General features: G+C 51.3%; 9 protein-coding genes across 9 annotated transcripts; 5 read left to right on the plus strand and 4 right to left on the minus strand.

Moving 5' to 3' along the window:
- Window positions 1-196: 196 nt before the first annotated feature.
- On the plus strand, window positions 197-3,642 carry AA0111_g6309 (hypothetical protein; the record flags this gene model as incomplete). The annotated part of the gene is made up of 4 exons (XM_028652517.1): window positions 197-1,006; window positions 1,061-2,841; window positions 2,989-3,110; window positions 3,275-3,642. The coding sequence occupies 4 exons, from the start codon at window positions 197-199 to the stop codon at window positions 3,640-3,642; spliced, it is 3,081 nt and encodes a 1,026-aa protein (XP_028506142.1).
- A 447-nt stretch (window positions 3,643-4,089) lies between these two features.
- On the plus strand, window positions 4,090-4,314 carry AA0111_g6310 (hypothetical protein; the record flags this gene model as incomplete). The annotated part of the gene is made up of 1 exon (XM_028652519.1): window positions 4,090-4,314. The coding sequence occupies one exon, from the start codon at window positions 4,090-4,092 to the stop codon at window positions 4,312-4,314; it is 225 nt and encodes a 74-aa protein (XP_028505995.1).
- Window positions 4,315-5,411: 1,097 nt separating this feature from the next.
- Window positions 5,412-6,371, minus strand: AA0111_g6311 (hypothetical protein; the record flags this gene model as incomplete). Its single annotated transcript, XM_028652520.1, has 2 exons — window positions 5,412-6,229; window positions 6,314-6,371. 2 exons carry the CDS (start codon window positions 6,369-6,371, stop codon window positions 5,412-5,414), a joined length of 876 nt encoding a protein of 291 aa, XP_028505996.1.
- A 3,993-nt stretch (window positions 6,372-10,364) lies between these two features.
- On the minus strand, window positions 10,365-11,597 carry AA0111_g6312 (hypothetical protein; the record flags this gene model as incomplete). Its single annotated transcript, XM_028652521.1, has 1 exon — window positions 10,365-11,597. The coding sequence occupies one exon, from the start codon at window positions 11,595-11,597 to the stop codon at window positions 10,365-10,367; it is 1,233 nt and encodes a 410-aa protein (XP_028505997.1).
- A 4,879-nt stretch (window positions 11,598-16,476) lies between these two features.
- Window positions 16,477-18,294, plus strand: AA0111_g6313 (hypothetical protein; the record flags this gene model as incomplete). Its single annotated transcript, XM_028652522.1, has 1 exon — window positions 16,477-18,294. One exon carries the CDS (start codon window positions 16,477-16,479, stop codon window positions 18,292-18,294), a length of 1,818 nt encoding a protein of 605 aa, XP_028505998.1.
- A 1,274-nt stretch (window positions 18,295-19,568) lies between these two features.
- Window positions 19,569-20,439, minus strand: AA0111_g6314 (hypothetical protein; the record flags this gene model as incomplete). Its single annotated transcript, XM_028652523.1, has 3 exons — window positions 19,569-20,178; window positions 20,230-20,333; window positions 20,380-20,439. The coding sequence occupies 3 exons, from the start codon at window positions 20,437-20,439 to the stop codon at window positions 19,569-19,571; spliced, it is 774 nt and encodes a 257-aa protein (XP_028505999.1).
- A 255-nt stretch (window positions 20,440-20,694) lies between these two features.
- AA0111_g6315 (hypothetical protein) lies at window positions 20,695-21,270 on the plus strand (the record flags this gene model as incomplete). The annotated part of the gene is made up of 3 exons (XM_028652524.1): window positions 20,695-20,701; window positions 20,776-21,168; window positions 21,218-21,270. 3 exons carry the CDS (start codon window positions 20,695-20,697, stop codon window positions 21,268-21,270), a joined length of 453 nt encoding a protein of 150 aa, XP_028506000.1.
- Window positions 21,271-21,612: 342 nt separating this feature from the next.
- AA0111_g6316 (hypothetical protein) lies at window positions 21,613-22,477 on the minus strand (the record flags this gene model as incomplete). The annotated part of the gene is made up of 3 exons (XM_028652525.1): window positions 21,613-22,111; window positions 22,156-22,322; window positions 22,382-22,477. The coding sequence occupies 3 exons, from the start codon at window positions 22,475-22,477 to the stop codon at window positions 21,613-21,615; spliced, it is 762 nt and encodes a 253-aa protein (XP_028506001.1).
- Window positions 22,478-24,370: 1,893 nt separating this feature from the next.
- On the plus strand, window positions 24,371-25,696 carry AA0111_g6317 (hypothetical protein; the record flags this gene model as incomplete). Its single annotated transcript, XM_028652526.1, has 1 exon — window positions 24,371-25,696. One exon carries the CDS (start codon window positions 24,371-24,373, stop codon window positions 25,694-25,696), a length of 1,326 nt encoding a protein of 441 aa, XP_028506002.1.
- Window positions 25,697-25,909: the final 213 nt, after the last annotated feature.

A 25,909-nucleotide genomic window follows, 5' to 3' on the forward strand; every position in this document is an offset into this window, starting at 1 on the left:
CTTAGCCACCCACCCCACTACCCAGAGATTCACGGAGTTGCCCCGCATCTCCGGGCGCGTTCTTTTTCCTCGTGCTCAATCGCCCAGCAACACCCATCAACAAACGCGTCAACAATCGATCCATCTTGCTCGCCAGCCGTTTTGGGGAGCGCTAGACGTGCCGACTAGCTCTATACGCGCAGGCCCCACGTTGAACATGGAGGACCAACTAGTCCAGCTGCTGTCAGCGACCCAAACCGCCCAGGAGGACACCCGCAAACACGCTGAGCAGCAGCTCCTCTCCCTCTACGGCCACCAGGAGCTCCCGCTGGGCCTCATTGGCATCGCCTGCCATGAGAGCGTGCCTCTCAACATCCGACAGGCTGCCCTGCTGTACATAAAGAACATCGTGCTGGCAGGATGGAGCTCCAGTATTGACGAATGGAAAGGGCAGGCGCTGGTCACAGATGAGAACAAGGCCATATTACGGCAACAGCTGCTCACTCTCGCCACATCGGACCAGCTTGACCGCAAGCTCAAGGCCGCCGCGGGCCTCGTCGTCAGCAAGATCGCAAGCGCCGACTACCCCATTGAATGGCCAGATCTTCTCGACAATCTTCTCGCACTGATACCGAACGCGACAGAAGGCCAGCTGCATGGCGCTCTCAGAGTCCTCGGCGAGCTGGTCGAAGACTCGTTCAACGAACAGACCTTCTTTGCCGTAGCGCCTCAGATGATCAAGGTCCTGTACGATGTGGCCACCAACGACCAGAGGAAGCCGACAATGAGGGCCTTGGCTTGCAAAGTCTTCCACGGCTGCTTCGACATACTAGAGTTGGTGCTGGAGGATCACAAGGCCATGGTCAAGAGCTTTGCCGACGAGATACTCAAGGAGTGGATTCCCTTTTTCGTCAACGTCCTGAACACTAGGCTCCCTGACCCGCCGTCGCAAGAAGAAGAAGACCAGGATACACCCAATGCCTCACTCTACAAGGGACAGATCGCTCTCAAGCTACAGTGTGTCAAGGTCAGTCATGTCGTATGATCCACTGCATACCCGGCAATACTAAACAATTAACAGGTCCTTATGCGCATACGGTCCCTCTTTCCTGCCATCATATCGCCACAGAGTATCGTCCTATTCCAGGCTACCTGGCAAGAGCTTTCTTTGCTTGAACCGGCATACTCTCTCATGTACATTCAAGAAGATCGTCAAAGCAGGCTAGAAGATGGCGATGGTCTGCCGTATACTCTGGACTTCCTAATCCTTGAAGAGCTGGACTTCATGCAGGCGTGCCTCCGCGCACCTCCGGTCCGCGCACAACTCGAACAGGAACTCCAGAACCAGGCGCCCGAAAACTCATGGGTAACCCAGGTTATGAAGCTGGCTGTGGCGTACGCGCAAATCACCACTGAAGAGGAGGGACTCTGGGATGTGGATGTAAACATCTTCCTGAGCGAGGAGACGAGTGTGACGGCGAACTACACACCCCGAACGGCCTGTGGTGATCTCGTCATCAAGCTTGGCGAATGGCTCACAGAACCTACCGTCAACGGCTTATTGACTTACACAAGAGCGCTATATTCCGAGTCCAAGGGTTGGAAAGCTGAAGAGGCTGCGCTCTATGTACTGAACCAGCTGTTGAGTGACTTCCAAGACGTAGAGAAGCAGATCAGTCCAGATACTGCGAGCGGCTACGTCGACTTCATCCGATATGCCATGCAGCAGCCCGACGCTTTCCTTCGAGCACGCGGTTACCTAGTCGCCGGGAGTCTGACAAGAACATCAGGAGATGCTCTGCAACAGCTTGGCACCTCATTCCTTGAGGCATCTCTGCAGGCCATTCCATCTGACGAGTCCGACGTTGTCCAAGTGTCGTGTATCCGAGCTCTGCAATACTACCTCCAGGCGCTCCCACACGCGACCACACAGCCAATACAGAACACCATCATCATGGCTATCAGTAATTACCTTGCCGCGCAAGACATGTCAGAGCTCAGCGACAGTGAGGATCTCATGGTTACTCTGGTCGAAACACTGCGAGATGCTATACTCATTGATACACGGATATGCATTACAGATAACGGTCTCGATACGCTTTTCCGGGTCGCCAGTCATCAAGCTAACAACTTCCAACTCACCATGCTAGTCACCGAGGCATTCGAAGAGGTGACTGAGACTATTGCGCGAATGGGTGGTGATGCATACGTCCAACTTTGCGCAAGGGTCCTTCCATCACTTATGGGCGCTTTCGACGTCGGAAGTTTGACGGAGGAGAACGCCTTGTGCAACTTTGCTGCCGATCTCCTTGCCGTACTTGCCGAGCATGGACCAGAGCCACTTCCTGCTGGATTCGTTGCGACGACTATGCCAAAACTTACACGAGTGCTTCTGGGCTCCACCGACGAGGAGTTGCTGAAGTCCGCCACGACTGCAGTAAAGAACATCATCTCGCACGACCACCAACAACTCTTCGAATGGCGGGACGACACTGGAAAGGCTGGCCTCGAGGTCACTCTCATTATTGTTTCGCGTCTGTTGTCTTCGTGCAGTGATCACGCTGCTGGCGAGGTCGGTGCACTTGCCGCCGAAGTAGTGGAGAAGGCTGGCCATGAAAGACTTGGTCCTTACCTGGAGCAACTGTTGCGAAGTGTCGCAGTCCGTCTTGCACAAGCGGGACAAGCTCAATTCATTCAAAGTCTGACGCTCGTGTTTGCGCGTTTGAGCCTGAATCACGCCTCGGAAGTCGTGGACTTCCTGGCCGGCCAGGATATCGAAGGTCAAAACGGCCTCCAGGTCGTCCTAGCGAAGTGGCTCGAGAACTCAATCAACTTCGCCGGCTATGATGAAATCCGACAAAAGTACGTACGAACCTCTCCGGAGATCGAGCAGTTCACATACGAACGGAGATTGCCTATCGGAAGGCTTCAGACCGTTCGGAATAAGTTGAACTCCCCTCTCCCACTACCTTTTATCAATCGTACATCGTTGCTGACCATGTGTTCTAGTGTTATCGCCCTGTCGAAATTGTATGATTTGAAGGACCCTCGTGTTGCACAGGTGCAAGTGCAGGGCGACTTGATACCAAACAATGACGGTCGGATCATGACCAGAAGTCGTGCGAAAAACAGTAAGCTTCTTCCATCATCTATCCTCTTGTTTACCTTTACGTTGTCATTACTGCGCTCGATGAGTGTCATGTTGTGGAGCATGCTTGTAGGCTACCGCGTCATTCTTGCAACCAAGCAATGCAAATCCTTTTTTTTTTCATCCACAAACTGACGCTCGAATCAGATCCTGACAAATATACCATAGTTCCTGCCCCTCTCAAGATTCTCAAAGTTCTCGTCGTCGAACTTCAGTCCGCCTCTGGCGCACCCCTCGACGCACAAGCTGCTGCTGAGCTCGCCGAAGAAGATTCTGGTGATGACGACTGGGAGGATGAGGTGAATCCATTTGTCGATCTTGGCAGTGGCTTCAGCAGAGAGCAATTGATGGCGTTTGCCGCAGAGGAGCCAGGCGGTGGTCGTCAGCGCGACGATGAGACTCAAGGCTTCCTGGTCGACTTCTTCAAGCGCGCGGCGACCACGCAGGGCTTTGCTGAAGAGTTCGGTCAGCTCACGGAGGAAGAGCAGCAACGGCTAAGAGATAGCGCTGCATAGTAAGTGTTGACGTATACGCGGTCTATACAACGGGCTGGGAATCTCTCTAGATTGTACGGATATGCGGTGGCATTCAAAGGTGTGATGCTCCTTGTCTCCGTCTGCATTTTGCACGAGATGCTTCACCACTAGGATTAATAGATATGACGTTGGATGAAGGATCACAATCAATAGATGATAGGAAAAGTCGCTTTTAGGAAAGACTAGCTACACTTAAGTTTAGCGAATACCATGAACACATACATATGAAGAGGCTTGTTTCGATGTCGCATGGTTTGCTCGCTCGATGCCCAAGAAGATGACGACCAGCCAACTGCAGCGCATTGCCGTCAATCAGTATACCGTTATCCGCAGGGGCCAATCGAGGAACAGCACTCTACCTTCTTTGACTGTAGTCTTGACCTTCTACCATCACAATCGCTGTCTACTGTCCTAAATTCGCCCATTATGGGCGAAAAGGCTACAGCCGTCACTCATGCTCCAACGCAAGACCAACCACCGGACACAGTACCGTACTCTATCTTCACCTGTGGCGAAAAGCGGTGGATCGTTTTCCCTGTCGCATACAAACAGATCTTACTTGACTCAAATGAAGCTCAAATCGAACAAGTCATCAACAGCAAGTTTTGGAGGCTCAACGGATGTTCAGCGGACAAGAATGCCCAGCCTTAAGCCGTGTTTCAAAGCCCTTTGGCAGAAGGAGAATGCATTGATTATGCTCATCAACGGCTTGTTCTATATGACTTACTGCTGTGTTCAAGCGTCACTTCCGACTCTTTTCATAATGATCTATGGCTTCGAGGAACTGTACGCAGGCTTGATATATATTCCATGTGGAGTCGGTTGCGCTTTGGCTTCTTATACTTGCGGTTAGTAGCATACGCAATATACACATAAGAGTGGGAGCTGACAAACGCAGGCTATGTCATGAACTGGGAGTATCGGAGAGTCGCTTCCAGCTTGGGTTTCTCAATCGATCGAACACGAGGTGATGACCTCCTGGAATTTCCCATGGAGAAGGCTCGCTTGCGCGCCACGTATTTCTACATGGGTGCTACAGCTGTGACCACCATTGGGTACGAATGGGCTTTGGATGGGCATACGCATTTCTCTATACCTCTGATTCTCCAGTTCTCTATCGGTGCCTCAATCACCGGGGTATTCAACGCTTGCGGCACTTCACTTGTCGATGTCAATCCGACCCGCCCCGCAACAGCTAGTGCAGCTGCCAATCTATTCCGTTGCCTGCTTGCCGCCGCAGCTCTAGCAGCCTTAGATACTATCATCTCAAAGCTAGGAACTGGATGGACTTTCACGTTGTTGACAGGTCTTACTTCATTAGCAGTGCCCATGGCTTTTAAACTACAACACACTGGAAGAAATTGGAGACAGAAAAGTCGGAACCAGTCATCAAAGTGATGACATCGAGGACTTTTGATGAACTCAATGATATATTTGGGAACTATCAATATAACACAGGTCTACACCGACAATGTGGGAATACTTCGGTCACTCTAGTTATCTGCTTGTCTGACATAGCTTCCTTCTCCTTGTCATACGGTTGCGGGTACTTCGCCCGGCACTCTACTTCGTGGAGGTTCTTCTCCTGTCGGGTATGGTGCGTACTTATCGACTAGGTAGCGCATGTCGTTGTAGGCCCTATGACTATGTAAGTCGATCTGTCATTCAATCTTGATAACTGCGACTTACGTTTCTCTAACGATAGATCCAGGATGATACGCTGAATGGATGATGTTCATCTTGATACATTACAAACGATTGCGGTCTTCGAATTCCTCTGCCGACTCACTCACAGTCATGTTTCGGGGGTACTGTCGCTTGTATTTTCGCGATTTGATCTTATGTCTTTCGCATCGCCACATACCGATCTCCATTCCATGGTGAGCGTAATATGCGCCAGCATCGAAGATATAGACGTCCCCATTCGAAATATCTGTCCCGCCGTTACCTTCCCAAAGGTCTCCGTGGATGAGCGATGGTTTGATCTGACGGCTATCTTCTTCGAGCGCGCCCAAAATCCTTGGGATCACATGGCTAAGTGTACGCTCTGAAACTGCCTCAAATTCTGGCCATGGGCTACATTCTTGCTTTTCGATGACGAGAGCAGCTCGAAGCAGCTTCGTGAAGAAGTTCGTCCAACTCGGGTCCCAAGCCATTTTCTGGGCGAACCTACCATGATAAGTAGAGACATGGAAACCAAATATCCCAGTCGGAGATTCACTTGTCCTGTTGAGTTCTGCAAGCTTGGCGCAGAACTGGACGGGGTCCGGCATTTCATTGGTCATGTTGATAAAGTCGCATAGGAAGAAATACGTCTCTGGCGTCTTCATTTTGAACTTACCCCAAGTCAGAGGCTCGGGAATAAACCCCGGCGAATTCTGGTAAAGAGAGCTCATGGAATTGAACTCTCCCTCCATCATCACGCGACCAGGCTCTTCGGTTGCAACCTTGAGGAAGAACTTCTTCTCAATTCCGCTAGGAAGTATAACGTTCAGACGGGCTGTGACAGTCCATGCGGAGGAGCCATAGCTGTGCGCAGACAGAACTTTGCTGCCCTCCAGTAGAACTGTACAAGGCTGTGAGCTCTAAGCATGTTATGACCGCTCTAAGGACTTGCCTTGGACTACAGCGTCATCAAGAGAAAAGTCACCCTCAACACCAGTGCTCAGGCCTTCTTTCTTCGCAGTTGAGTGTACTGATTTCGACATGCCAGGCAAAAGTAAGGTAGAGCTCTTAGAACCTTCCATATACGACTAAGAACAAAACTTCTAGTTATACAAATATGTGAACTTCTAGTTCACATGGTAATTCACATGCCTGTTGTATGCAATCACTTGTATAAGTGGTGAGGTAGCTGTGAAAGGTACTCGATTGGCACTTGCGTGGTGAAATCGAATACGGAAGATTCGAGACATTCCAACCAGAAGTCCTTGGAAGCATTCATTGTTTGATACTCAGTCTCCCCTTACCAACATGGAGATATTGCTGACCATATCCTTGCACACTGCCTGTCGTGTAACAATATGTCCCCCTTGCATCTCTATTAGGTTAGTTCAATACAATACACATCATGTAAGCCGGAGCAGCCTCGTCCTACCCCGCTACTGCACGATGTGCACGATTATCGAAAATAGAAACAACAACACGCGCTAGAAGGGTGTTCGCATGCGCAGTGCATGCAGTTCGTTGCCCAGAAATAGGACTTCTACCTTGCCATCGATAAGGATGACAAGCAAACAAAGGAGGGGTTGCTGTGATGTACAAAGGGCTATCTTGACAAACCCTTGCTGCGGTTTAATGTGCTAGAGAAAGTGTTGCTGGAGGAGGAGTAGTAGATGGTGGTGGGGTGATGGTTTTTTCGGGCGCTTATGCAGAGTGACGAGTTGACACTGGCGGGTGGGCACGTGGAAGACGGAAGGGAGATAGTTACCCTTGTTCGATGGGCGGTTGCGCTTGAATCGAGACTGTTCTTGGTGTTGGCCCAGTCGCAAGTGAGGGTGGATTTGGCAGTGTTCCATGCCAGGTTGAGAAAGGCAGAAATCCTGGAAGAAGATGTTTGCGCGACGTTCAGTTACATCATACCCGTCATTGCTATGTCTCGTATCCATGTAGAACGGCAGTTTGCGTTGTTCAATTTGCAAGTGCCGCTGGAAAACTCATACATGCACACGCCTATCCGAGCTTACCTTCCAGCGCGCATTTCTACGGCATTTCTCAAAAGATCCCCAATCACGCTGAGGATAGAGCGCTTAATCTTCATTTTGGCAGCCCAAACCCACCCTCCAGCAAACAGAAAAGTGCAGCTGACCACGCCCACGATGCAGAAGTTCTGATCTCTCATTCGTCAATGTAACAAGCCTGAACGCCAGAGAGCGGTATAGACGTGGCATGTCTCTGCCTCAAACTTTTTACCCCTCCACACCCCTCACCTTGTGCTTTTAGACGTAACGCTACGCAAGCTATCATCGGCCACTTCCGAAAATGAAGGTGACTTCTAACAGTCGAGATCTCGATGCTCGCACAGCATGAACAATGTCGCATTGACCGATTAATGCCGATCTTGTGACGGCATCTCCATCTACCAGCCATCTCGATTCCACTCCGGCTTCATCCAGGAAGTAACCCCACCCAATTTGTGGTCAAAAACCTTGGAAGTTGCCAGACAGTGACATAGGCAAAGGCGGTTCACGCGGAGTGGCAGCGGGGTACAAGTGGATGTACCAAGTGGAGAGAAACTTGATCAAGTGGGTCTAGGCGGGGTTTAGTCTGGCTTTCGTCATGCCGCGGCTGCCATCATTCTCGCTTCGCTTCGGTTGCTTGATAGGAAGAAGGGAATAGGGGACCGGTTCATGCACGCTCGCACCGGCCATGTGTTTTGAAACACCGTAGTGTTGCTGGCCGATAGTGTGCGGTATATGTCAGGCTGCTGCATGAACTGCTGGTAGGTTTGTTAGTGAGCCGCAACCTGGACATCAGGTGTTCTGCGAGCATTGCACATGCACCCCAGATTCACCCTGCTGCAATGATGCGATTGGGGATCCAGACAAAGTGCTCGCCCATGGTGATGTGATGGGCTTGCCTGTTTAGCGGAATGATGTCGTATGGTTGCGTCGGAATGCGATCCGATGCGACGGAGAAAGGCCCAGATGCAGCAATGTTTGCTGGGTCGAGAAGGTCATCTGGAAGTCTTTCCCAGGGCGTTGAGGAGCGATCGCGTTTGGTACTTCGGAATAGAGAATGCTACTCGTTCACTGGAGCGATTTCCACAAACGATCTGAGTACCACACATTCAGCCGTGGAAGTATCACATCCAAAAGAAGTAAGATGCGATCCTCACCAATCAACACAATGCAACCCAACGCCGCTCACTCAGCTCGTGACACCCACCGAAACCAAAAAGCCAAATAGCAGTAACTTAGCAGACGTCGTGGAAGCGATAGCCCTGGTTCCAGCCAACAGACCCCGTGAAACCTTCCTCCAACCTCCCGTCTTTGTCATACACCCACTCGCTCACACTACCCTTCCATCCGAACATCCCGACGACGTCTCTGTGCCTGTCGATCCCAAAACGCAGATGATGCCAATTCTGCTACTCATTCAAACTGTTGCCTAATCACCCATGTCAGGATGCCCTTGCACGTTGTAACTCGTATTAAGACCGGGGATGATGGGAATGCGACAAGGTTGCCTATCAAAGGAGCTCCCGTGCCCAGGGATGATGCGACGCCTCTTAATCTTGAGGGACTCTGCGCTAAGGAACGGATGGGATGGGTGGCGTGGAATTTTGCACAACGGGAAGGGAGGCTGATAACGTTGAGCCGCATATGTGGCCGCAATTAAGGGGCCTTTCATCATTGCGCTGCGTAACCCTCGAGCATGTTGCCTTGAGGGACTGTAGAATTACTGCAATATCATCGGCGCATGCAATGTGCGCGAGCTGTAAGTAGCCATCCCAAAGCTCCGGGCCTTACCACCCACAACGCAGTCGTAAATAGCACTTTGTGCACTCTTCCCAAACCCAACCGTTCCTTTACACAGTGTGAGCATTGTCCTATTCCTGCACCGGGCACGGTATGATATCAAGATAGCAAACCGCTGTCGTTCCGCTCGTCCAATCTCAAGGGTCAGGCCAGGCCCCAGGCGGCACGAACTCACATGCATGTCTTCGATTGGACATGTGAATCCTTCCCGCTCCGTGCTGCACAACCGCCACATTCAGCCATGGGGCCAAAGAAGCAAAAAACATGCCTTGCCTCTTTGACTGAACCTGCAGCAGGCTTCTATGCACAGCGCTTCTTCTATGGTAAGGCTGAGAATAAGCCAAAACAGCCAATGGGGTCATGAAGATGGATGTGCAAGCGCCGGTTGGCTCAATACACGTGGTGGTGATGCAGCACAGGACTGTGACTCACAGTGCGACAGCGGCTCGGAGGGGCTGGAAACGTGTCAAAGAGGGTGTGCGAACATGTGAAATTGGTTGGAGACACAAAAGCACATGTCCGAGACTGATCTGAGGTGCGATAGGGTTGGTTGTGTCTCAGATGCCATGTGTGGCTTGCTATGCAGGGGCCGTGGCTTTGGGAGATCGCCACCGTTGGAAACTTTGATAGTGTATGGGAAAAAGCGACGCATGTGGGTTTGATAGGCGAGTGGGATTGTAAATCACATAGATTTTTGTCACATGGGGCAAGGCAAAGTGAGCAGATGATTGAGTAATGTGTAATAAATTGATAGATAGCAATAGAGTGGTAAGTGGGTATAACTAGTTTTGACCGTGAGGTACCGATCTTTCTGATGAGATATCCGTAGAAATCTCCCAAATCTAGTGGACCAACCCAGAAGACAAAGTGTAGTGGTATCCCAGTACCCCAAAAATGACAACCTGAACACCATGCGTAACCATTCCAAACAGCAAAGTAACAATAGTTGGCTTAGAAAAACAATACAAGTAAGAAGGGGGATATCATAGTAGAAGGCAGACTTTTTCCTGTGACCCGCTCGATGCGTGAGAAAACCCAGTGTTGTACATTGTAAACGTGCAAAGCAAAGAAAGTGCAGCAGGATTAACAATTACGAAATGCAAGAAAGGGTATCTCGCGATAACATCAAATAATGCGCAAAGCAATGACGGGAATGGAAAAGGGTATACCGAGACAGAGAACGCTAGCGCCAGAGCGTCTAGGTGTGAAAGGTAGGAGATCCTAAGCAGATGGGTATCGAAGGATGTCCTCGCAGTTGGCATCGAAGCGCATAGACCAGAGACGCATTCCAGTCATGAGCTTCTCGGTCTTCTCAAGTTCTCGGTCGCGACCGAAGATGGATTCGACAAACTCCTTGCCGCTGTTCTTGCCCATGGAAACAGGCTTCTCTTTGCCGCTCTCCTTCTTAGCGGCCTTCCACATGTAGTCTTCGCACACCTTGAGGAGCTTGGCGAAGCGGACCCACAGGCGTTCGCCACTCTCTAGGAAGTCTTCGACCATTTCGTGGTTCTCCTTCTTGCGGATCTTGGGCATGGTCTCGTCAGCCCTCTTGACTTTGCCGGCGAGTTGGATGAGCAGGAGCCAAAGCTCACCTGCCATCTCGGCGAGCGGGGTTGCGGGGCCATAGTGGAAGACGGTCCAGTCGTAGATCCATTTGCCAAGGGAGTTGGCATCGAAAACGGAACCTAAAAGCATAATGGGCTCCTCAGTGGGATCCCAGTTCTTGTACGAGTAGCCGGCGGGGATACCAGCGCGGCGCGCATCTTCTTCGGTGGCCTTGGGGGCGGACTTGGCTGCTGGCGCAGGCTTCTTCGGTGAGGCAGCTGGCTGTCGTGTGGAGGCTGCAGAGGCGCGTCGTTGACGGCTTGGCTTAGGCTCTGGCTCATAAATAGGGACCTGATCATAGTAATAGTGATCAGCATCCCTCCCGTACATGTCGTGGCGCGCATACTGCTCGTATGGCGGTGGTGGGTAGTCGTGAATGTCGTAATCGCATTCGTAGCCGTAGCCTCGGTCGTCGTAGACAACTTTGGTGTAGACGTGACGTGCCGACTGCGACGGACGACGCTTCCTCTCGCGATTGCTGCGCTTGAGAGGCGGGACGTCTGTGTCGCGGCGATGCCGACTTGTTGGAATATTGTAACCGAAATAACTTACATATTCAGGGGTGCCTCTCGGCGTCGCGTATGTGCGCGGGTCTGCAGCGCCATACTGAGGCATGGCCCCTCCGCGAGGTGAGGGAGCGTAGGAGCTCTGGTACTGTGGCGGCACGGCGTGCGAAGCCCGTCGAGAGTGGGCCTGGACCTTGGGGCTCGCTCGTGGGGTAGCCATCTGGGGCGCGTGTCGTGGGGAGTAGTAGCTGGTGCCGGGACCGGGAGACATTGGCGGCGTGGTGCGGAAATGGTCGTAGGGCATGTAGCCCGGGGGAGGAGTCGGATACTGTGGTGCGTACATTTTGGTGGATGTCGCAGTGCGTGTGTGGGTGGTTGTTGTTTAGGTGCGTATACGGTTCGATGGGGAAGGAGCCCAGGCCGGTGCCTGCTTCACCTTGGAATATGCAAACCGAACGAGGGTCTTCGCGGGCGCTGGGAGCGGGCGGATGTGGATGTGGAAGCAGTGACGGAGGGGAGAGAAAGGGAAATCCGGCTCTGTCTACTGCACATTGGGTTTCGAGTCGAGTAGTTACTAGAGGGTGCCAGAAGGATCCAGAGTATGGGATCCTAATCGAAGTAGACGTTGACGTCTAAAATGCTTGGTAATGTGTGATGATGGTGCTCGAGTGCGCAAAAGAGGAAGCGACGGCGGGCTGCGCCTGCTTTTGAGACCGAGCCCGCTTTCGTCGCTGTATCCGTGCGCGGACTACAGTGCCCATCCGCCCTAACGCAGCCCCCTGTCGCGCCATGCACCCACTAGAAGCTGCCCAAGGGACCCCGGCTGTTAGCATACCCTCATCTACGGGTCAGATTGACCATGCTGTGCCTCCTGCCCATATTGCCCACGAGTATTCTGGGAAGCTAGCCCCGAACCCTACTGCCTGTCCAGCCGGCTCTGACTCTGAGCACTCGCGCTGAGTCCGACCAGAAACAGAGGCGTTGGGGGAGGCCATTCACTCTCCGCACGCCCATACTTGATGCCTGACGACGGGCATTGCGCGCCCAGCCTGTTTTATATTTGTTCTGTTTTGGGTGTGTAATATTGGAAACACATGTTGCCCGCTATATGCCCGTAATCCTCGACACCATCGTAAAATGCCCCTTCGAGCATGGCTAGCGTAAGCAACCACGACAGAGTACTCCCTTCATTTGCTGTGCCACATGCTGTGCAGCATCGCCTTGCATTCAGCTGTCACCGTTTTCAGCGTGTTTCGTTTGCTGCTGAACTCTCTTCAAACGGCCCTCCTTGCAGCCAACAAAGCTCCACTCCACCCTTTCATCCTCCATATCCGTCGTTGGGCAGGACTCGCGGCTCGCTACAGCGCGGATGCAATAACACGGCCCATTCTGCCTGTGCTTCCTCTTACTGCGAGCACATGCTGCCACCGGCGCAGAACCCTCCCACACGGGCGTCGTACGCTGCCAATCCTGCCGTGACCGACCAGCTACCGGGCGACATATAGTCTTTGTTGATCGCCAAACATGACCTCAACGTTGCTTTGAGCTCGCGACCATTTCCATACCTACCCCATTCGTAAACTACCTTTCGCCTAGCACAAACGCTACAATGGCCCATCGTCGCGGCACACGGCTGGTTTTGGCTGGAGTACTTCCATCCGAAACAGCGGCAGGTCCACCATTCAACGTCGTCCCGCGTCGCTTGGGACCGATTATCACTGCTAGGGAGGCCCTGTCGCCTGCTGAGAGCCGCACTCTATCGCTCGGATCCCTTCTCGAACTTCCCTCTGATCACTGTACGAAGCTAATTTCCCGCCCGTGAAAATTTTTCGAATGTCTCACAGCTTATCCAAGTCGCTGGCCTGGGGATGCGTCGTTGTTTACCGCTACTTCGAATGTCTGCAGTCGTCTTCCAAGGCATATGGTACTGTCGATGAAAGGCCCACTTACGGCTGCATATCGCTGCACCGGCGCCGTTTTGATTCGATGAAAACTATCAACAACAAAGTAACTTGTCGCGGTTACATGGTTTGATCTCCCCGCTCGCAGCTACTACGGCTCGATAAAGCAAGTTCGCAGCGCAAGTACCTCGCACATTGAATTTGACTGGCTCCGGCGGAACGCCTGTATCCGTGCTGTGCATGAATACCTGCGCCTTGGTCGCATACAGTCTGGTATCTCCCGTCAACACACTCCTTGTAATCTCTCGGCACACAGTTCTCATTTGTATTTTGACCCCGATGCCCGGCCCTTATTGGACTACTTCGGGCCTTGTCGCTGTGGCTCATCGGGTTCGCCTTCCTACCGAGCTTCCCACAATGATTTCTCAAGGTGTCAAAATTCCAGGTACCCACTTTGCTATCAGACAACTCACCTTGCGTAATCCTTCGCACCCACCAACATCATGCGTTGCTATGACTCCCCATGACCTGCAGAACTGTTTACTCCGCGCCCGCATGCTACTATCGTCATGGACTGATATCAGAATGAGGCTTCTTCACCAAGTGGACCTTTGCAACACTAAGCGCCCATGATTCTATACACCTGTCCTCAAGACGACACTAGGACGACACAAACGCGCAGCGGGACGGAGGCAACTGCGATACCCATGGATGCTAACCAGAATCGCTATGACGCATCGCACAGGTTTGCGCAGCCCTATCGAGTGCAGGCTCACGACTGCTGCGCTGCGGATTCGTCGGACGACCACGTTAGTCTGCCACGACTGCAAGCTGCGCAGCTGTCGTCGACATGCGAGCGGTCTAGCTGCATGACGCACCTCCTAAAATAATTCATCCGGGCCCAACGATTCGCTCTGGTATTGCAAATTCAATACATCCTAATTGTAAGTATTCCGCAGACTCGACCATGTGTGGCGGTGCACGCGCTTGGCATGGACGCTCCGAGTCACATGCGCAATAATGATATGCGTTGCAGGGATCTCGTAAGCGAAACGTCGGTTTCCCCTGTGGCGCAAGGTCGCCTCAACAGTCAACATCACGGACGTCGGACGAATGATTACAAGCAACACGCAATACGCTTGTCACTGATCACTATCAGGGTCCGCAGTCGTTCACGATTGGGCTCGTGTCCGATGGCAAACATTACCGTCTCAATCCGCTTCGTCTTACATTTTATCGCCATCGATCGGCCAGGTCACCGCCGGCCTTACTGCTGCTCCGATTTGACCGCTTCAGTCAAGCTGTTGCGAAGCGAATAATTGAAACACTTAGCGACTCTTGCCACTCGGACAATGGCCCTTCCATTGAAACAGCTCGAATCGATTAGTTCACGACTTCAGCTACTCCATCCTGTAAATGCTGTCGAAATATTCGCCACACACATTTACATTTCCATAGATCACGCGCTTCCGCAGCCGCCCGCTCATCGAAAAAGCATCACTTCAGCGGTGAGTCATGGTATAGGGAAGAAGCCTGTGTGTTTAGCGAGCCACATGGAGGCCTGGCTTCTCCCAGCAACTTCATGCATTGACGAGCAGTTTAGACAGGTGGATCTCGTCCTGCGTCATAGCTTTCGCCCACCGCCATATTTACTTTCCAGCAAGGTTGAAGCATGGATGGTGCATGAGGCTCTTCGAGTTGCCAGTCCCAAACCGATATGGTCCGTTGAATACGTGCGTCGTTCAGGCAACGAGTACGAGTACCGATCAGCGTGTTGAGTTATCGGTATTTTGCGTCGGTGAGAAGGTCCTTCGTCTCCGCCTTCCGTCCGCTGGTATCGTGAGGCGGCGTTTCCACTCACATGCGTTACTGTCGCCAATCATTGTAGAATTCGCCATGACTGCGGAGGGCGATTTACTAACTCTCCAATCGCTACGCAGAATCGCAGATGCGCCACCGGGACTCATGATCTCCACCACCGTCTTGCCGACCTCTAGGACGCGTATAACGGTCTTGTTTCCTTTTGCGGCAGCCGGACGGGAAGAAAAGGACAGTGCTTTAGCTCTACTGTACCTGCTGCCTAGAGGCTACCACAACCACGAGCACTGCGGATGACGAGGCTTTCGACGATCACGATACTTCGGATAGGCTAATTGAAACGTTTAGTCACGTCTACCATACGGTAGGACGATCTGCACGGACATTATGTATGCTGCATGCATGCAGAACCGTCAAAAAGAGCCGCGGAAGGGTGTTGAGTTGCCACGAAAAGCATCCATAGACTACCTTTAGTGTTTGGTACCTGACGATGTACAGGTACTCACTGCGCGGATGGCCGTTCCGAGGGGCACTCGGTACCGGAGAAGAGGGGAAAGGCGCTATTCGATGCTGGTATATGCGATTATACTTCAAGCTGAGTACCCGCCGATATACGGGCCTTTCTGGGCGGACTAGACCTGTCGCGTGAGATGATTGATATACGCTTATGTACTGCATCGCGAGTCAAGGTTTCATGTCCGATCATTGGTGGTGTACAGAATCTTTCTCTTTGCTTGTTGCTTCACTTTTACAATCAAACACTTTTCGTCTCAAGCCTTGCTTCCTACCTGCCGTATGACTAGGGTGATCACAGTCGGTGAAGATCAAATTTTCTCTTCATGCCATGGGACATCTGCATTCTGCTGAAGATTGGTCCGTGACAGTAACACTATGAGGTGATACTTTTTAACATGGAATAGGCCTTTCGGATCCGCATCTTGTATATTGATTACGCCTCATTTATGGTAACTCGTTAAAGGCTTTTTGGCGATTGGGAAAGTTCCGCAGGTCTCCTTCTCCCAAGACCGCCATACAGCCGTAGTAGTGCAACTTTCTTGGTAGGACAGCTCTCTCGCATCTTATCAACGTAAGATCAGGTCAATCCTCAGGCTTTCGTTACTCTTTGAGTCCTTTAGTATGCTTAGACCACCATGAGCTTAGCAGGCGGCATGTACATGTGCTATGCTGGATATTCGCAAAGATTTCCAGCAACTGCAACATCGTCTCTGGTTCCAGTGGATGAACTGTCTCTTGTTTCTTCAAGTCGAACTAAAACTTCTGGAAGGAGCTCCTTTGTCACTGTTGTTATGCTGAGTAGCGCCTGTTCCGTTGGCATTAAGCCACATTGAGGACTCTCACGTGAGGGCGGGGCAACCTCAGAATACCTCCAAGGCTGAGAGTTCAAGTTATCATTTTACCAGAAACCTGCGCAATACGCACTGCAACTCCTCGTTTGCTCTCCTTCTGCCCTTTCTGGCACCTTTCGGCATGTGATCAGTCGCAATGTCGTGTCGCTCCCAAAGCGACGCTTACAAGTCAGCATTGACGGATCGTTTCACCGATACCAACGAGTCAAAGCTTCTTGACATCCGCAATCTTGAAGTGTTCAAACACCAACCACTTCAAGACCCCAGTACAGAACTCCGGTATCTGTACCTACTTCCAAGAACGCACAACATCGATATCGACGGACAAACAGTGGTTCGCTGCGAGCTTCTCTCCGATGCTAACGAGCAAAGACCCTCTTATGCCGGCTTGTCGTACACTTGGGGTGATGCTCAGATTCGTCGTCCCATAATAGTTGGCGACAAGGTCTTTCATGCTACTGAGAACCTTGCTGTGGCTTTGGAGCATCTGCAAGAAGAGGACAAGACCATCACATTCTGGATAGACGCTATCTGTATCGACCAGAGCAACTCGAACGAGAAGAGCGTACAAGTCCAGAGAATGGGTGATGTCTTTGCATCTGCCGTTATGGTTATTGCATGGATTGGTCCTGTAGCAGACGACAGTGATTTAGCGCTAGAAGAGTTAGAGAAATATTGTGAAGACTATGACCTTCCATCATTCAAACTGTGGACGGATCTTCACAGCGAGCGATTTGCGACTTTACCCTTTGCATCAATCAAAGCTCTTCTTGCTCGCCCGTGGTTCAAGCGTGTGTGGGTCGGGCAAGAGGTAGCTCTGAACGAACAAGTTATATTCGTCTGCGGTCAGCGCGATATCAACCGAAGAAAGCTACTCGATTCCTTCGGGAAATATTGGATATCATCGATGTTCTGGAGAGGCCACGGGTACCATTCAAACATCCTTCGATTTGAGCATTCGAAACCCCTTCCTTTCCGCGAATTTCTCGGCAATGATGAGGCCAGCTTCTCCTTCGGGGTTGGTAGTGAACTGGAGTCTTCGGATCCAAGAGACTTTGTTTATAGTTCATTTGGGCGGATCAGCGACATTGAAGCGTGTGGACTTCACGTTGATTACACGAAGTCAGTTGAGGAGGTATATACGGAACTTGCTGAAGCTTCTATACGCGCTGGAAGTTTCGACTATTTCGATGTTTTACGTCCCTCTTCAACTTACAGAAACCTCCCGTCATGGGTTCCGGATTGGTCCGAGACACACATATATGGCATCCTTGAAACCCGTTTGGTACTCGAATATGATATCGCCGAGATCTGTGAGGTTGAAAGGGGTGGTAAAGCTCTAAAAATCTCTGCTCAACGTAATGCTCGGATCAGTTGTGTCGAGAAAGGCTTGCAGCTTCAGCAAGGCGCTCTTGGTTCCAATCTGTCAAAGTCAGCTTCCATCAGCCCAAAAGAGGAAGAAGAGGTTATGTCTTTCTTAAATATGGTTCAAGGAGCTCTTGGCCGCAAAAATCGATGGCGCCCTGAAGAGGTTGACAAAGCACTTTTCGACTTGTCGGTTAGTTTGTCATATGCTCGATACACGTTTAGAGATAACAAAGAGATGTTCAAAGACTTGTACATGTCATACCAGGCCTTTCGAGGTCTCGTAACTCCTCCTGATGATATTCAGGACCCCCAGTCATGGCGAAGAGACGCGAGCTATGCCTATCTCAACATGCTTCGAGATTCGAACATCAAGAATCTGTTCATGACACCCGAAGATATCGTTGGTATAAGTCAGGATGGTGTGCAACCTGGTGACTGGGTGTGCGTACTCGGAGGTGTGGAAGGGGTATGGGTCGTCCGTGAGACAGGAGATGGTCATTATCGCATCGTAAGCTGCGCCAATGTGTTTCCTTGGGAAGATGTCAAGAACAATGACGCGCCAGTCGAGGTGCTTACTATAGTTTGAACTGTTCATTCATCCTTGCAACATGTCCTACTCACGATTTCTTTTCCATTGGACGCCGTTATACAACAGTCTTTGGCAACGACTCTTGTAAAAGGTATCAAACCTTCATGGTATCTTCTCATTACAATACTAGATGCGCGCAAGTCTTGATTGTGTACCATGTTTTGTATATTGGACAAAATAACAGTACCGAATTTCTCAATCCTATATCAATATCCAGCTATGTTGGAGGGCACGTAAGTCTTCGGAGTATGAAATGTCCCTGGAGCCCCTACAGAGAAATGTGTACATCTCTTCAAGTAGAAACCCCCTATTCAACTCTATGCAAAGTCTCTGGACAGACGGGTCCAACTCGGCTGAAACGTCAAAGCCTGTTGTCTGTATGACCTCAGGATACTGCCCCCATATGCCTCTGGCAGACCTCAAAGTCGCATTGTGTACCGTCAGTGGTTATCTGAATTGTTTTAACCGTGCCTCCAGCTAACTGAATACTACTCTACATGCACAACAACAGTGATTCCAATCACCATCCTTACAGATTGAAACATGACAAGAGTCTTAAACGACCAGAGACATGCGACATGGATGCAGGCATTCGACAGTACAAATCTCGATAATATGTTACTTGTGATAGCCCTGACACTATACTAGGTTGTTAAATTCGCTTTCTGTTCATGACAACGTACAAATGTGTCTAGTTTCAAGAACTATGCTTCTTCCTTCATGTCGGCAAGGTAACACATATGTTGCTGCTGACCGTCTCTCTCCATCAATTTCGTTCTTCAGCTGCCATGCGTAGCTGTTCCGCAGTTCAATGCCTCTTGGTGCGTCGTTCGATATCTTGATTCTCTGCGCCCGCATTGTCACCTGCCGCTTAGTCCTCTTCCACGAGGTCATTGACATTGATCTCCCTGCTCTCGACTTTCGTATCCATCACACATATGGGCGTGCGGCGTCTTTGTGTGACTGCATATCTATAGTGTGGATAGAAGTGAGTCCTCTGGTGAGATATAGCTGGACGACGATCCAATGCTGTAAATGATACCGAGGGCTTCAAAATACCGCCGTTGCGTTGACCGCTTGTTCTTTTCCGGAGTTGCTCCCAGCTCAGTGATCATCTTAATGATTCTCAGGAGGGGGGCCTAGGTAGTAGTGGCGCTGTCACCCATTCGTAGGTAGTCCCATTGCTTGCCAGTACAGGTCCAGAATACCATACACGCTCGAAGAGATTGGCGCGTAGAAGGTCTGTCGGTATGACAGGAACCTCGGGAAGCTCATGTTGACGGACCTGCCTGAGCACCGTAGCCTCCCCTTGGTGCAAAGCCGCGCCCGCCACCTCTTGCAGGTCCTTGGGGTTGACGAACAGGCTTCTCTTGTGTGTTTGGCGTAGATGGGCGACTGATTCCGGATTCCTTCTTCTGTATAAATACGGAGCCGGGCTTTGGGGTGTATGTAGGGTCGAAGAGTTGGCGCGCAGGAGCTGCCGTTCGTGCTGGGGATTGCTCGTTGCTCGACCTAGGTTGACTATCCCTTCCACCACGTCCGCGTCCCTTGCCTCGTGTAGCCTTGTTGGGAGAGTTGCTGCGCGAGTCCTCTGCGGCGGAAGCAGCTGGTGAGCCAAAGATGCGCTCTCGTGCTTCTGCGTACTTGCGCTCCTTCTCCGCCCGCTCTTTCTGCGCACGTGCTTTGCGCTCTTCGAAGTCTGCTGCTGCCTTCTTCCGTCGCTCTTCTTCGCTGTCATCGTCATCAAGGCTCATACCAGCCATATTGCGTGAGAGGACTTGAGGGGTGGGCTTGCGTGCAAGCATCGTGACTTTTGGTTTGAAAGTTGCTGCTACAGGAGCAGGACGGACTTCAGGGTACCATTGAGGCTCTGGGTTCTCGCTGTTCAAGCTAGTTAGACGTCGTGTCTGCGACTAGAGATTGGCAACCTACGCGGCCTGCCAGAGCTGCTTGTTGAGTTCAGCATGCTGAGCCTTGAGCTGGGCTTTTGTGAGTTTCGGCTTTGGCTGCTCTTCTGCAGGCTTCTCGTCCTCTTTCTACAAGGTATAAGCGGTTGCTTTCAGGAGAGAGGGGCACATGTACATCAGCGAGCGATTCCCAATCGTCGTCCCAGGCGTCGGCGAGTGTGTTCTTGGGCGGCATATTGGGCAAGTGTTTTTTCGGTCGACTGTAAAGAGGGGTTTCGTCCAAAAGGTCAAGTCGCGTGAAAGAGTTGTGGCCCACAGGTATGATGTCGCCAATATTTCGAAGGGTCCCCACCTTGACCCCTGCGGCGGGCCGCGATTAGCTCCACGCCTATGTCATTCACTGTTGCCTTCTACAGCGAGCAACAACCCGCGTCGCAAACGCATTTCCTGCCGCTATCACGCCGCGAATACCCCCGTAAAGCTCGCAAACATGTCGGGTAAGTCACGTTCCCGTGCCAACCACCTGCCATGGCCTCCAAACGACAGCGCACTTACCTGACGCCCTTCTCAGACCGCGACGGCGACTCCACCATGCAATCGTCCCCCACTAATGCTGCCTCGGACGATGAGATGTTCCCTGACGAAGCTCTCCCAAACAACCCAGCCACACCCCACAACTCCAATCTCGCAGGCGTAAACGAAATCTCACCACCAAACTCACAACCTACAACCCGCGAGACCCTCGGCGTCAACTCAAACGGAAAGCGTCCACTGTCTACCGGCATGACGCAAGCAGCTACGAGCAACGGCACGGGTGGAAGCGGTACCCACCAGGATGCTGAGACGGGTTACCAGTGGAGCAAGCAGGAGGACCAGCCGGGCTTTGAGTGGAAGAACACTAGGGCGCGCGAGGAAGAGGCTAGGGCACTGGACAACATTGTCGACAAGAGCAACATGGTTAGATGTGAGTATATTCTATTCGGCTGCCAACAAGTCTGCTAACGAGTGGAAAGTGCGTTACGGTGATCCGCTCGATTCCAGCATACCCCCAAAGACGAAGCGCTGAAGGTGGCATACAAACATGCTCTTGAGGAGCACAGAAGCACCCACGTAAAGGACTACAACCACGACAGGTGTTGCATAACGCATATGGTACCATGGTTGCAAGATGCGCGCGACGTCCAGGCAATCCGACACTATAAGTCTCACAGAGACGTGTAATGCAATGATTTCATACATTGAGACAACCTATGGGCTTAGGTAGCTCCAGCATAGTGTCTCGTGAAACAGCACATTCAATTCAGATTCCTGACTGATCTGCTCTGAACCAATGCTTCAGACCCCACCCATCCTGAACGCCGTCCCATGCAGTGATATCTTCCCAGCCATACAAGACACTTCTGACTTCTCAGTCGCTCTCATTCCCGTCGTCGTCATCGTCGTCGTCCTTGTTGGCCTCCTTCTCCTCAAGCGGATCTTCTGTCAATTCCTCTCCAACAACCTCCTCCTCAATTTCGTCATCCTCGACTTCCTCGTCCTCCACGTCTTGTGTCTCATCCACCTCCTCTTCAGTGACATCTCCCTCACCCGCATCTCCACTCTCCCGTCTGGCCCTCTTCGCCGCCCTCTCACCACCATCATCCGCACCCTCCATTGTCACGTCACCACCTTCCGCCGACTTCGCAGGAGTTGAAGTAGCAACCTCGGTGGTACCATTTGTGGCTTTCTTCTCTTCGCGCACCTTCTTCCTGTACGTATTCCGCTTATCGGCTTGTATCGACGTGAATTTGGTGACTTCGGCCTCGAGGCGGGGGAGAAAGGACGCGAATTCCAGCTCTGTCATTGCATCGAACACATCTTTTGGCATGACGGTTTTCTTGCCGCTGGCGAGTGCCTTTTCCGCGGCGCTGGACAATTGTTAGCGAAAGTCTATTTGTTGTAATCCGCATACGTCTGGCGTATGATATATTTGTAGGGATCGTACGCTGATGTGATGTAATTGACAAACACAGTTGCGCTCTTGCTCATAGCAAGGAGCGCATCTTTTTGTATTTGGGTATTCGGTGGCAGGACACCTTTGGCCAGGCGCTGGACTATAGACTTTGGCAGATTCAGGTCCTGCAATCGCATTGTTAGCCATATTGTAGTCCGATACGCTTTCGAGTAATGCGACAAACCTCGACACCCAAGCTCTCCTCTCTCGGTACTGATCTAGGCGGTGCGGGACTCTCTTCGTTTGACACCGCGGATACATTGCTCTTCCTCGGCGGCATAGTTTGTTGTGGTTACGGGCGTTTGAGTATGGAAGCAGCGTCGTTTGAATAGTAGAAGATGCGATTGTGGGATGGGTTCACTAGGGAGTGGTGGGCGTAAGGGTGATGGCCTCGTAGATAGTTTTAGTGGACCCCGACGCGTGAGCACGCGTTGAGGTCTGGGCGCGATTTTGGTAATCAAAAGACGGAGATTGTCCTACGTCACGAATATTACAACTATTATCACATTGCGCATAACGGAGAATATGTTGTTTGTGCTAGCATGTTTTGTCTTGTGCAATCTGTAAATTCAGACTTTGGCACAAGTTAGGCCTCTGCTGGAAATGAACTTTCGCGAAGCGTAGATACAAATTTCGCAACATATAGTAAGTGTGGAAACATCCTCTTTGGAGCATCATGCTATCAACTACTAAACGTAAAGAGAGAAAGTCACAGTTCGAACATGCTGACGCTGTTCGTTTCGAGAGATATCATCTGGCTCACAGTTGGAATTGTCCTTCCGTTCGCCTTTAAGGGATTAGGTCTGAAAGGACAGTGAATTTACAGCAGACTGTTCTCACCTCTGGTATTAAGATGCGATTTGACTTCTCATTTCAAAGATAGGTCCGGTGTTCCTTGTGGCACGACCTTGTGATTCTCAAGACCATTGCAAGCATCAGTGCAAAGAGGCGCTTTCGGATGGCACCGACCCTTATCGATATCTCGCCACGTGCCCGCCCTGGCGCAATCTGCCCAAGCACCCCACTGAACTAGAACCTAGAGCGATCCTTCCTCTGCATCTTCATCTACAACAACTTGACACTGTCAACGTATTTGGCTCCATCTCGTCTACTTCGCATCCACCAGACACTGACTGTCTTATACTTGATTCACCGCCCTTGTGAAGCTGTGAGGTGAAGCGGACTACAAACCTGCTTTCCGAGACGTGGGCACATGGACTCTCGTTGTCCCCGAGCAGCTCTGGCAAGTCGGTCCGCCAATCGTCGGCTTGTGGAGGGCCAAGGACCTTTTGAGCGTATCCAGTCTCGAAGCGAGCACCAACCGGGCGCCGTTGCTGAATGTGGCACGCCTCCAGCGGACACCCCGCGTGCTATCCATTTCACTCGTTGCCCTGAATTTTTGACACGTTAATGACTCACAACAGCTCAATGCAGTACGCGTTGCTAACAGATCACTCCAGCTCCAGATCTTGCATCGCGGAGAATATGTGGATACACACATTCCTCTGATCCCATATCGACGGTTCTGCTACAGAGTCTAGCGGGGCGGATCTGGGGTATCAGTGTGGCTGAATCCAGACTACCAGCCAAGAAGTCGTGGTCTCCTTGGCTGCATCCCGCTGTTCAGCACTCTGCGGAAGAATGGCGACAAAAAGCTTTTGGGCAGTTGGGCCTCTAAAGACTATGCGACGCATGCTGGGTAATTCACGGAAGATCATGATCAGGAAAGGGATGAAACAGGTAGCTTGGTGCACGATTACGCCTACCACGAACATCCCTTCCTTACAAGGCCTGACAGCACAACACTAACAGGACATCATGCCTTCAACCCAACTGCTTCATGGTAGACCCTTGGCAGCAAGATGACGTTCGAATTGGCAAGGCGCGCGCAAAGCCAACGGTAAGCAACATATATGCCCAATATCCAAATGCACTCAGCCTCCCTTCTAAAGCGGATTCGTCCTTTCACCTTCCGTTATCCATATCTCAGTTGCATGCCCAGCAAATCCTCTCATCCTTGGCATAACTCTTACCCCGGCAAACGTTCTCCTAGTCTGGTCTGCACCGATAACCGCGTGCCTGGAACCTCCGCGAATCATCGTTACCTATTCACACGCTCTTAAGCCTTGCAAGGTCCCTGCATTGCTGATCGTCCCTCTTCTTCTCACCAAAAATGACGGTGCCAGCCTTGAGAATTGTTGTTGACGGCGATAGCAATAGGGTGTATCGAAGGGGAGACAAGGTTACTGGAAAGATCTCACTGGCAATAGAAGAGGAGGCAGAAATTGAGTCGCTGAAAGTTGTCTTTGCTGGCAGTTGTGTCACCAAAACGTCCCGGCCTTTACATGTGAATACCAAAACCGACCCTCCTGCGCAAAGACACGACTACGAAGAGAAGATTCGACTGTTTAACCGCGAGAAAGAGCTAGTTTCTTGCCGCACTCTTGGGCCGAGGAAGTACTCATGGGACTTTGAGTTTGTCTTTCCAGAGTCTACCGAACCACATTACAAGCGGATGGCACATGGCTGTAACTATCTTCGAGAGCCACACCCACTTCCACCCTCGTTCCACCTCAAGACCAGTGTTCCAGGTGGCGCAGCTCAGATATCATATTTTGTCCAAGCCAGACTTATCATCAGTGGCTCGATGGATACCAAGAGGTGCAAATACACACTGCGATATCATCCAAGATCGGAAGTCGACGTGCCACAACGAGCGAAAGCTACATCTTCTGTACTCTACACTCAAGCATGGAAGCCACGTAAAGAGAAAGAAGAATCGCGGGTCAAGAAAGTATTCTCCGGTGTCTCTATGAATTCGACACCTCGGATCATTCCCACGTTGTTTCATCCCGAGAAGGTTGCCCCTGGACAGCACATGCCGTTGTCGCTCAGCCTGCTGAACGCACGAGATCCCGCCAATCATGCTGAACGGGAATGCACCATCGACTCCTTGACAGTCACCATCTCGACGTACTCTACAACGATGTGCGGACACACCATAATGGATCCCGAGGACGTTGTGTCGAAGCACATCACCTGCATATCGCGGACCAGCATGAATAGACCAATTCCATTCAACAAAACGACAACTCTGACGTCCAACTTTCGTCTCATCGATGACACGGAGTGTGTTCCGACCTTCAAAACATATTCGATCACCCGACGGTACGTTCTTGGTATATCCATCGGTATCAAATACAATGATCAACACTTCACCATCCGTTCCAACACGGCACTGGAGATTCTACCTCGCATACCCCGCGACCGCTCGCTATCATTGCAACTAGAAGACGGCGAAGACTTTGAGCCACTTCCGCAGTACACGCCAAGAGAGCCGTCGCGAGAGTTTGCTCCGGATTACGAATCTTTGTACGCGCTGTCACCGGTTGGGTCAAGAAGCTCAAGCCTGTTTTCTGGGGGATCAACACCAAGTTCTGCGGCGTCAACACCCCAGACTGAAATTGAGCAGCCGACTTATGAGAGAGTTGTAGTGTAGGTCGTTGTCGAGATGTGGGTTCAGGTGGGGCGAAAATTTTCCTTTCGCGTTTGCACCTTACCTTACTTTGTGGGTACCTTTACCTCACGATATCTCATACTTTGAACTGGGCATACTAGAAATATTTCATCTCGTCAAGAGATGAAAACTTCTCACATCATATATTTTGCTAAATATAGTCTCTCCATCAAAAACGGTTCGGTGGTGTAGTTG

The sequence above is a fragment of the Alternaria arborescens genome, assembly GCF_004154835.1.
Source record: "Alternaria arborescens strain FERA 675 chromosome Unknown contig_13, whole genome shotgun sequence".
NCBI lineage: Eukaryota > Fungi > Ascomycota > Dothideomycetes > Pleosporales > Pleosporaceae > Alternaria > Alternaria arborescens.